The sequence below is a fragment of the Pundamilia nyererei genome, unplaced genomic scaffold, assembly GCF_000239375.1.
Source record: "Pundamilia nyererei isolate P.nyererei 1_Seehausen unplaced genomic scaffold, PunNye1.0 scaffold00267, whole genome shotgun sequence".
Taxonomy (NCBI): Eukaryota; Metazoa; Chordata; class Actinopteri; order Cichliformes; family Cichlidae; genus Pundamilia; species Pundamilia nyererei.
In genome coordinates this window covers 16,225-27,366 of record NW_005187668.1, presented here as the reverse complement: position 1 = coordinate 27,366, position 11,142 = coordinate 16,225, and the positions used below count along the sequence as shown (strand labels likewise).

General features: G+C 40.5%; 2 protein-coding genes across 2 annotated transcripts in view; both read right to left on the bottom strand.

Moving 5' to 3' along the window:
* Positions 1 to 2,431, bottom strand: part of naprt (nicotinate phosphoribosyltransferase) — a 9,922-nt gene extending 7,491 nt beyond the window's left edge. Inside the window, exons 1-4 of the mRNA XM_005750274.1 lie at positions 1,890 to 2,431; positions 644 to 771; positions 474 to 556; positions 59 to 189 (exon numbers count right to left, since the gene is read on the bottom strand). Coding sequence (XP_005750331.1) covers positions 59 to 189; positions 474 to 556; positions 644 to 771; positions 1,890 to 2,142 — 595 coding nt within the window. The 5' untranslated portion in view covers positions 2,143 to 2,431. The remainder of the gene's footprint in view (positions 1 to 58; positions 190 to 473; positions 557 to 643; positions 772 to 1,889) is intronic.
* Positions 2,432 to 4,792: 2,361 nt separating this feature from the next.
* On the bottom strand, positions 4,793 to 8,666 carry cunh8orf82 (chromosome unknown C8orf82 homolog). Its single transcript, XM_005750276.1, has 3 exons — positions 8,322 to 8,666; positions 8,181 to 8,229; positions 4,793 to 6,042 (listed from the first exon to the last, which is right to left on the bottom strand). The coding sequence occupies exons 1-3, from the start codon at positions 8,484 to 8,486 to the stop codon at positions 5,555 to 5,557; spliced, it is 702 nt and encodes a 233-aa protein (XP_005750333.1). The 5' UTR covers positions 8,487 to 8,666; the 3' UTR covers positions 4,793 to 5,554.
* Between the last annotated feature and the right edge of the window lie 2,476 nt (positions 8,667 to 11,142).

Sequence of the window (11,142 nt, the reverse complement as noted above, 5' to 3'; positions counted from 1 at the left end):
TATTTTATTTATTTATTTATTTATTTTTTTTTAAACAAAGTAATCATACAGCAATCACCTCCGATGTGTGTGTATCGGGAGGCGGTGAGTCCTCCATCTGGACCCTGAGCCCTCCTGAGGCCCATTTCCAGCAGCTTCCTCTTAGGGCCTGCCGCCAGACGGAAACGGGCAGCATTAGTGCAGACCAGACTGACAACAGAGAAGAGAGAGGACACTGAAGCAACAGTCCATTATATAAATTTATCTTTGCTTCAATGAAGCTACAGTATATGACATTTATATTCCATGAAAGCAACAAACAAAATATCGCAAATAAGCTTATTTACATTTTCCCAAATATGAAATAGAATTCTTCAGAAATATATTTCCTAAGGTCCTCGGGGTGAACGCAGTAGCTTTAAAGATGGCACAACATGGGAAAATAACCAGGACGTTACTTTTCCAGGAAAAACTGAAATATGACTATGTATTACCTGGCATAGTTGACAAGACACAATAGACTTGTCTCCAGTAGTTGTACCACAGCCAGTGGACCAGCCACTTCCATGAGAGGCACCTGAAGATATGATGACATGCAGCACTAGTTAGTCCCTCAGACTGTGACCTTTGAACCTCAGTTTAACCTTAAAGACTCATAGCTCACCCTGGCAAAGACCACAGTGCCTTCGGGGACGGAATGGAGCGTTACACCCGAACAGTTGAGGCATCGCAGAAACTGGAAGAAGGCAGGGTCAGTGTCTGGAGGCATGACAGAGCGCAGGAACTCCACATCTGGATCCATGAACACAAAATGTTAACACAACCCTGTAACACTCTCCTGACTCACTTCTGTTTGTCCTCCTGTCTCACGCACCTACACTCACAGGAACAGAAAAAAAAAAATCACATCGTTTCCTGTAAATCAGTGGTGCGACTATAACGAAGGTTAGACTAAACATGTTTGTTGCACAAGTGTGGCACAGTGATCCTGTCTTAGCGCTGATTACTTTTCACCTGTGCAGCTGCTAAAGTTTTAAAAAGTGCATTAATTCAAGTATTGCAAAGAAATTGGTGGTTTTACTTAACTGATGATGTTATGCTACTTTAGACCATACTTTTGTGGTAGAGAAAATAGATGTCCTGTTTTTACTCAAGTACACGTTCCAACACATGTATAGAAGAAACATCATAGGTCCACCACTTTGAAGGCAGTGTGAAACCGTGCTCCTCTGCTGTGTACTACTGTGCAAACCTCATCACTTTCAAACACTGAAACAGTCCTAAATCAAAGCGAGGGCAGCACATTAACATTAGTTACTGGGATAGGTAGCAACATCTAATGCAGTCATGTTATCCGATACTGATGCTGGACTGGCATATCTGTGTATCCAAAATCAACAGTGGTCCCACTCGGACTGACTGCTGTCACTCTCATACAGACAGACAGAGCACTAACACCTCGCAGTCAGTCTGAGGTAGATGTGCAGTGGGCTACAGATGATTTGCTTATATTCCTACATAAAGCCAAGGTTGCAGAGCCCCTATGTGCCTTTTGCGGTTAAATCGGTCCTGGAGTAGCAAAGCTGCTGCTGGTGGAACAAATAGTAACACGATCATACGATTAATGGTGGTATTCTTAACGGCTTTGGGGAAACTGGACTTTACGAACTTAAAGAAGCACAGTTGCTTCTTGGGCTTCTGTAAGTTTTCACAAGTCACTACTTTCTCTTTTCCAGTTCTTAAGAAATAATAATTAGTATTGCGCAACCAGTTCTGTATGCCTACCAGAGCTCCACGGGAGAGAAACGTGACTGTCAGCGGATTAATAACGAGACTTTTATTATTTAATCTAGCGTTTATGTCCAGTTTGTAGTCAGTGACAGTAACATGTAGTTAGTTGATCTCCTCACCTTCGTCTGTGAAGCGAAAGCTGCGCAGGAACAGCAGGCAGTCGTGCACCCCGGCGAACAGCGAGAAGCCTCCGCCGAACGGATCGTCCCTGAAGAAGAGCTCGAACACGGCGTGCTCGTCGTGGCGACCGGCCCGCCAGTACGCATACGCCATGGTGAACTGGTACAAGTCGGTGAGCAGCGGGGGAACCCGCTCCCGGATACACCGCTCCATAACCCCGCTGCACGTGCTGCTGCTGGACGGCGCTGCCATGTTCTCCCAGGGCTGATGCCGAGACCTCTGGGACTTGCAGTTCTCCCACCGACTCCTTTACCCCCTGAGGCAGAGACGGAGCGGGGCAGCTGGGAAATACAGCCACGGCTCACGTTGTTGCATTAAAGACTTTTCAGTTAGTCTCTTTGTTGGCGTACATTTATGGTCTAGTGATTCCCATTAGTGTCAGCCCGTGTCACGAGTCATGCGCTTAACCTAACGCAATTTTGGATGATGAAAACTGGATTCACTTTCAAAATATCGCGTCCATGTGGCCACCTGCTGTGAAGGAGCGAGATCCTTCAGCACGCAATGTAAAAACCCACCATCTATGCATATATCGCAACAACAAAATTAGTCTTTATTTATAATGAGCCATGAAAATGTTGGAATATCTTATTTGATTATTTCTAATTTCTGACTAAATTTATTCCAAAATGTCAGCAAGCATCCTCTGGTTTTAACCTTATTCAAGATTCTTTATTTGTCAGTTGCATAGTTATGAACAGGGTTGGTCAAGTTACTTGAAAAAAGTAATCAGTAACTAATTACTGATTATTACCCCTCAAAAGTAATCCTGTTACTTTACTGATTACTTATTTTTGAAAGTAATTAGTTACTTAGTTAATCTTTAAAAACATTTACACCATTTTTCTACATAATCCATCATATAAAATGTAATCAAATGAAAAAGTCTCTTTTTAAAACTTGTTTTATTAGTTTTAATTTTTAAACTTTATGCATCAAGCAAAACTTTAATTATATGCAACATTCTCTGACTGGAAGAAATTTGTTTAACATTTAAACCTATTTTCTGCACATTCCAGCATATAAAAAAATAGGCTTTTGTGTTTAAACTCACACTTTCAAACAGATGCTGTAAAAGTTTTCTTCGAACAGCAGACGCTAATGTTTTTGTCACTTACGGAATCAAACTCAAAGTAAGGTCAGTACTTCCACACTTTAAATGCTGCACGGTCATACTCTCTCTCTCTCTCGAGATATATTATAGTATCCATTATATTATCCATTGTTGATCTGCACGCAGCTGTTGCCACGAATGCCGCACTCGCTTAGGTCACTGTCGTGAGACACTCACACACAAAAAAAATCATGGTTCACGGAAAAAATCACGGAAAAAAGTAATCGGATTACACTAACGTGTTACTTGTAACGCATTACTGCCCATCTCTGGTTATCAACAATCTAGTAATGACTGGTCTTAGTTTGTTCTCTGCAGGCCACTATGTCAAGCTGAAATTAAATCTGGCAATGAGCTAGAGTCATGTGAAAAAGTCTTCCCGTGACTCTATGCAGTCCTATGAAAAACTAACACATCCTTAGTGCTTCCATAGGTAATTGAGAGGGCCAGTCACAGCAGGAGTTGTTTTAACACACTCCCACAGTGTTCCCAGACTTGAACATCACACAAATTTACTCCAAGGTCATACTGCTTTATGCTTAGAGAAAATAAAAAAACAACAACCATAAAGCCACAGGCCACTGGATTTTAAATGTTAACCATTATGACAAGAGAATGTAGATAAAAAAGAAAGAACAAGCATGTCTTGTTTGGAAGGTTGCTATGAGAAAGTCTCTTCGCACGCACACGCACTAACACATCCTCCAACCACACGCACCCATATTTTGCTCCATTGCGGTTTATTTCTCACCTCAAACATTTAGTAAACAATTAAGCAAATACAAGTAATCTGCAATAAATTACAGGTAGTAATAAAATACACTACTAACTCTTTTACGCTACGTCCACACCTACACGGGTATTTTTTAAAACGCAGCTGTTTCTATGCGTTTTGACCTTTCGTCCACACGTAAACGGTGTTTCGAATCACCGAAAACGGAGATTTTTTTAAAACTCCTTTTTTGCGTTTATGTGTGGACGAGGAATACAGAGTTCATCATGCAACGTCAAAGGTATGTGCCTTTTTCCACATCACCCTGTGCGCCACGTTATTGTTTACATGAGATGAATTGCAGACTGGCAGATATAGAGACAAATGTGTTAATCTGACCATCTTCAGGTTTTACAGGCTTACATTTACACACGCAGTTACTGTCCCTCCATTTACAAAGGCAGAGGCGTCACGGTGTAATTATTTTACATGTAGTTGTTTTTTTTCTGTGTAATAATATTCAACATTGCTATCAATACATTTTTCAAAAAATGCCTCTCTGAGCAAAACAGGTTTAAAACATAAATAACGGTGGGATACTGTTTGTCCGTGATTTGAACCGGGGGAACAAATCGTGGCAGGATCAGCCTGATATCATTTGTATCCCACTGTAACGTTACTCTATAAAGTATAGTATGTATATCTCCAAAATGTCAGGAGTAGTTAGTCATTACAAGAAGTGTTTTTGAACTAAATCACGAATGTGGGATACTGTTTGTCCGTGATTTAAACAGCCCAGCGCTGCTCCCGACGAAGGGAAAACCAATTCTGCAGTGGAGACCTACCTCGGCACTTGTGCAGGTGAAGCCAAAGGGCAGATATGCTTCACCATATTTTCTAGTCTTTGGCTTAGAATGAAGTTGGTTTGGAAACATATTCAGCGATGCTTCATCTACTGCTTTGCGTTTCTGTAGGCGCCCATACTAGCAGTGTCCAAGCATTTTGTTTTTTGTGTGACAAAAATAAACTGAAAACTAAACCTTGGAATATGTTATTAGTTTAATTCCAAAATATTTCCAAAGCACACTTCAGTTCACACTGCTTGTGATTTTACAGTGTTCAAATGAATACTCTTAGACTTTGCATTCAACACAATGAATGCATTTGTATCAAGTTTCAACTTTTAAAAGTGAGGCTACATCTGAATCTTTCTTTAAAAGGAATTGCACCTAAATTTGCAAAAACTGTAACTATAATATGATATATACAACTGTTAAAAAAAACTCAGTTTTACACCACATTCTATTGTGATACAACAACTTGGATTTCTTTTCAAGTTTCCTCAGGAGAACAGCTTAATTAATAGAACAGAAGTATAAATAATATCCTTCCTAAAATACGCATATCTCAGGACTCTGGGAAAGAGCAAGAGGAGGAAACCCACGCAGGCACAGGAAGACCACAACAGAGCAAATAACCCACAGAAAAGTCCCAGCCTGGATTTGAACTGGGTACCTTCTTGCTGCAATGTAACAGTCCTAAACACTAGACAGCTGTACTCTTTTGACTGTCTGGATAATTTCATCGCTTCAGGCACATAAACCGAATTCAAATGTGACACCTTTAGTGGGCTACAGCCTCAAACACGGAGACAAAAGAAGGCATTTCTTTGTTTGCAAGCCAAAAAAATGTTGGAGCTATTATTCATTAGTGATTCTCATTTCTCACACATCCCATCCCTAAGAAGATTTTAAACTCAGTCTGGAATCATTACCAAATTATCCCACTTCTCCCTGGTGTCCATTGCCCTGCTCAGCTACAGGGAAGTATCCTGCAAGCTCATTGGTCAGTGCGTGCTTCTGTCCTGCCCATACAAAGTATGTAGGCTGTCCTGACTGGTCTCGCTCCTGTGTATACACAAAGAAGGGGCTGAGTTCAATTGCCAGAGCCGACCTGACCAGGCCGACTCCACCTGAAAGCTCTGAGCAGGGGTGGTAAACTCGCCCGCTGACAGGATGCATGTACAGCGCCTCGGGGCGGAACAGGACGGAGAGTTTCTCTGCGTCGCCACAGTATGATAGCAGCTCCTGCTCGCCCTGCGGTCCAGTGGGGCTCTGCAGCAGGTGGGTGAAGACCACAGGTCGGTCATCGCAGCGCAGGAAATTCCTCTCCCTGCCGCACAGTGACAGGAAGGGGAAGTCATCCTCGTAACGACCACTATGATTCATGCGCAGACGAGTGAAGAAGAAGACTAGGAATTCCTTATCTGGTAACAAAAAACAAATAAATAAAAAATGAGGGCATCAGTAATGGTCTCACAAGTGGTATTAATGCAATTTACTTGAAAATAAAATAATTCAACTGTATATGAACATCGCACTACAGTTTGTATAAAACTTTTTTAGTATAACTTAAGAATGTGATATTAAATCCATAATTAAATGTCACAGTTTATCATCTCAGTGTAATACTATTTAAATGTCTCTCAAGGATTATCACAAAGTTAATTTTTTGTTTTTCTTTTCCCAGTTTAATGTACAACACTACAATGTATTCAAGCTGGCTGCAATTTAAGAATCAATGTACGGTACTGTGAAATGTCACAAGTTACCTCTCATTTCTTTAGTCTGGTTCCTTGCATCCAAGAATCCAGACATTTTTATAATTAACTGAAATACCTGGTATACGTGGTCTTAAGCACTTATTTTCTGAAGTATTTCTACATCATGTGTTTAAAGTACATAGCTAAGGACCGGCCACATATGTAATACACCTTATAAGTTGTTTTTAATTTAAAAAGCGCAAATGGTTCAAATATAACCATTTAACATTTGTACATGAATAACAGTAAGACAGAAGGAATAAATAACAAACAGGAGAAATATATACAATCAAAAAGGAAATAAAGGCACACACTGGAGAACAAAGTGCTTGGAAGCAGTGCATTATCACGTGTATCATTCTTGTAAGTGGTCTGAATGGTGAGGTTTACTCAGACCATAGCTCATATTGGTGAGGATGGTGGGCAGGGGTGGGGTGTGGGAGAACAATGTTTGTTAACAGTCTAAGTGTCCCAGGGAAGAACCTGTTCATGAGTCTGGAGGTGTGGGACATCCTGGGCTCAGTAGTGGAGTACAAAACACCCAGGCAGTAGGACGGCTCGCTCTCCACTGAGGTGTGGTAGAAGACCAGCGGCAGCTTCTGGTCCAGGTTATTCTTCCTCAGGATGCGTAGGTAGTGCAGCTGCTGTTGGGCCTTCTGCTTGAAACACTTCATGGCTACAGACTTAAGGGCTATGGGTCTGTAGTCATTGAGGCTGTCTATTCCAGTCTTTTGGAGGATGGGAATGATGGCTAAGGCAGACAGGTGGGAATGGTGGCATGGGTCAAGGAGAGGTTGAACAGCATGGTGAGGATTCCCTGACAGTTGTTTCACGCAGGCTTTAACAACATCCCATGGGATGCCGTCAGAGCCGTCAGTTCTCCTGGGGTTCACCGCAAGGTTTGATCCACTTCAGAGAAAGTTTCATTAATGCTGCCTAACAGCAGCTAACACTGGTAAAACAGCACCGCTAACCAACAGAAAAATTCAGGACATCCTCATCACCTCATCTCAATATCATGTCATCTGACAGACGTGAGCTTAAGTGATTCATTGATGTGTATCACACTCCATTCACAAAGTTTTGCAGCATCCTCCAGAATAAACAGATGTGGACACTCAGAATTCTGATGTTTGAGGTAAATAGTGGACTGACTGCCTGCTCTTACTACAGATTAATGCTGGCCAGAGTTGTTTGTCCTACAGAAGTCACTATAGCTACGATAATGCACATGATTTGGGAGGTGTAAGAAAACAGAATTCAGTCAACTGCAATCTACCAGCATATAGCGGTGATATTTTACACGCTGTACCTTTAAAAAAAAAAAAGAAGAAGAAGAAGAAGAAGAAGACATTCTTAAGGATGGGAAAAAGGGGTGTGACCATTACACCAGAACCGGACTGAAAAATCAATGACAACTGGTCGTATGGAGTGATGAATACAAACTTTACATTTTGGGCTCAAATTGTCGGCAGTACGTACTGAGGATACCAAACGGGACGGAAGAACAAAACACTATCTTCCCTGAGCCTGGACCTCAGAATTAATGAAGGGATGAGAACAAAAGAGTGCCAAAATCCAAGAGAGAGAGGTTCTAAGCTCGTTAGAATTATACAAACTGTTTATGCCTTAAACTGTATTTCCATGTATGTTTGGATGTTTTAATAAATCGTTACATACATTGCCCATTTTCAATTATAAAGAAATGATGGGTCAGTCAGGAGTTGTAACTGTAACGCTGTCATTTCTTAATGTCAAAATAAATAATAATAATAAGTCTGTGCTGTATGTTTCTTGGTTACCTTTAAAGCAGGTGACAAAGTTTTTCACTTTGGTATCATCGAGGAAAAGCTGCAAGTAGAGGAATGAAAGTTAACATGATATTTACTGCTAAAGGGAGACTCCGGATGTTTACTTTTTGAAGAGCTAGTTTACTTTCTTACCTGTCCTTGATGGTCGATATAGTAGAAGTATTCTCGGATGCGTGGTGTGGGGCTCTGGCCCTGGACGTACGTAGCGGTCGCTCTGGAGGCGGTTAAGCCGGCTGGTCCGCGGCGCAGAGAGGCCAGAGCTCTGGCGCTGAAAGCCGCGGTCCGGAGGAACAACATAACCGAGTAATAGTAAATAGGCTCCGTATTAAACACGGGAACCGAAAATGTGGTGTTTCACAAACGACAGCCTGTGTGTTTCTGCTATTTGCACACCTTACACAACTCAGATTAAAGCCCCAAGTGTTTACAATCGAACAAACGTTACCCGGAAGTGTTTAAGTGGTGCAATGTGGTCATTTATTTTCTGCTGCCACCTAGTGGATGATATCATGCACGCGTTTGAAATGCAGATTTAACGCGTGTATATTTCATGAGAGGCTCGATAAATTAGAAAAGAATAATAGAATTCTAATTGTAATCTTTACATATTAAATACCTGTGTTGTTATTTTACTTGGCCGTATCTAAAAATGTAGTGAAACAGAAATTTTTAGACTTTGTAGATAAGAATCAGGTCATCCTAAAAAAAAAAATCTGATGTGTTTGACTTGTCGGTTTGCGGTAGAAAAATGTGAAGTCCAACTCCAAGGTTATGATAGATGGATGAAGCCTTTATTTGTCACATTTGTTTTTTTTTTACAATTATTATTGTTTTGTTCTTATTCTTTCAGTTTTATCAAATACTATTTGGTCTTTATTATCAGTCAATCAGACTTTATTGCTTTTTTAAGTCAGTTCTTTCAGTGCTAAATGTACAGCACCCGGTTCTGCAATGTCTGATTCGGCTGGTTCATATTGAACACCATGTAAAATCTCTCACATCAGCTAAAAGTGAAGATGTTTGAGAAGATATAGCCATAGCAATTTTAAAAAAAAGGCCAGGTGTACAGCATAGACCAAGTGAAGGTAAGAACAAAATACCGACTATAACACATATGTATATGGATGTTACATGTTTGACAGTGACTGGTTGCATTAGTTGGTACTAACCTCATAACCACAGAGTACACATTGTTTCTGTTACAGTGTTAGCTCATTGTATATTAACTGCTAAAGAAAGAGTGATCAGGTTTATTTGAATGCACCCTCTAGGAAGTTGGATTTAGATAAAGCCAGTACATTTGCAGTGCATCAGTCTCATTGTACTGTTCATGTATTTATTGTTAGCTGTTCCACTTTGGAGACAGAAGAGGAACTCAGCCTGCAGCAGCAGACAGACTGGTAGAAGAGGAGCTCCGACCTGTCTGGATCAGATCCCAACGACACATCAACAACTCAAGAGTTCATTCAAGGTGTAATTTTGGTTGCTAACGGGGCCGATGGCGTGATATGGCAGCCTCGCTTCTGTCAGTCTGCGCCAGGGCAGCTGTGGCTACGACTGTAGCTTGCCTCCACCAGTGTGTGAATGTGAGAGTGAATGAATAGTAGAATTGTAAAGCGCTTTGAGTGCCTTGAAAAGCGCTTTATAAATGCAATCCATTATTATTATAACATTGTTATAATAATACCGACTATAACATAGTAACATATAAAAATACCGTCTATAAAAATGATTGATCAAAAGGTTTTCAATAAATTCTGAAAAAAAGTGTGTTGCATTGCATTTGGATAGTACTTGTTTTGTATTGAAGTATTTTGAAATGGGCTTTAACATAGCAAATAACAACAGCTTGCACTTGTTTTTACTGCACTACAAATTTCTTTAAAAAGATACAAAAACAAAAATACACACAAAATACAATACTATTCCTTTAAAAGTAAATATTGCCCTGAGAGTCAACTGCCTTGGTGGTTGTGCGAATTCCCTGCTGACTTGGCCTCGGGATGTCGCCAGGCAAGAATCAAGCGCACCCAAAGGGAATCAGTGGTCATGTGCGCAGCAAAGGGGGAGTGAGAGACGAAAGGAGCAGCGGCAGAGCATGGCAGTTGGTGTTGTGTTTGCACTTACGTGCGTTATTTAACCTGTAAGTGTGATTACCTTTAACGGGTTAACTAGTATGATAATAGCTATAGTTGTCTGTACATGTTAAAGTTATGCCTCGGTATATTGATACCATATTGGTAGGATTATTTAATTATTTAATTAATTTGTACGCAGTTAATACCAGTGGCTGCAATAATTACATCAAGCCGTTAAAGGATTTTTCTTTTGTTTATTGTTTAGTTTAACTGCTGTTAGCTTGCCACGTTCTTGCCTTACTACTAGTAACTTGTAAGACATGTGCTATTTAGCCAACTTATGGTGTTACAGTGACCCCTTGTGGACATTGTCAACTATTGCTGTGTCTGAGTAGATGATGTGTTATGCTTGGTTCTTAGTTATCTTTGACATAGAATTCCCTGTTTCTGTTTCCAGACAACCATGCTTAAAGTCAATTATACTGCATCCGCTCTAACCATAAGTTCATGTCTGGCTGTCCCACATTTGGGTTAAACATGTCAAGCTCTGATGTAACTAATTCTTCTGTGGAGCGCAATTAAAGACAGTGAACTAAACTCCTGGACTGCTGCAGTCTTTTTGACTGAAGACTTAGGCCAGACTTGTATACCCAGCACTTTCAGTATATATATGTATATCTGCAGTGGAGGTTTGTGCTTGGAGTGCTTCTTGTTCCTATTTAGAGAATAGATGTCTGCTTTCTTTGTCTCCCTGAATGCACCATTTAAATTATTAGAACCACAGAAGGAAGTTATCTGCATCTTTACTTACTCATTAGACTAGCTCAAATAAAAACTGATAAAATGCCAAGACAAACAAATTCCTAAGACACCTT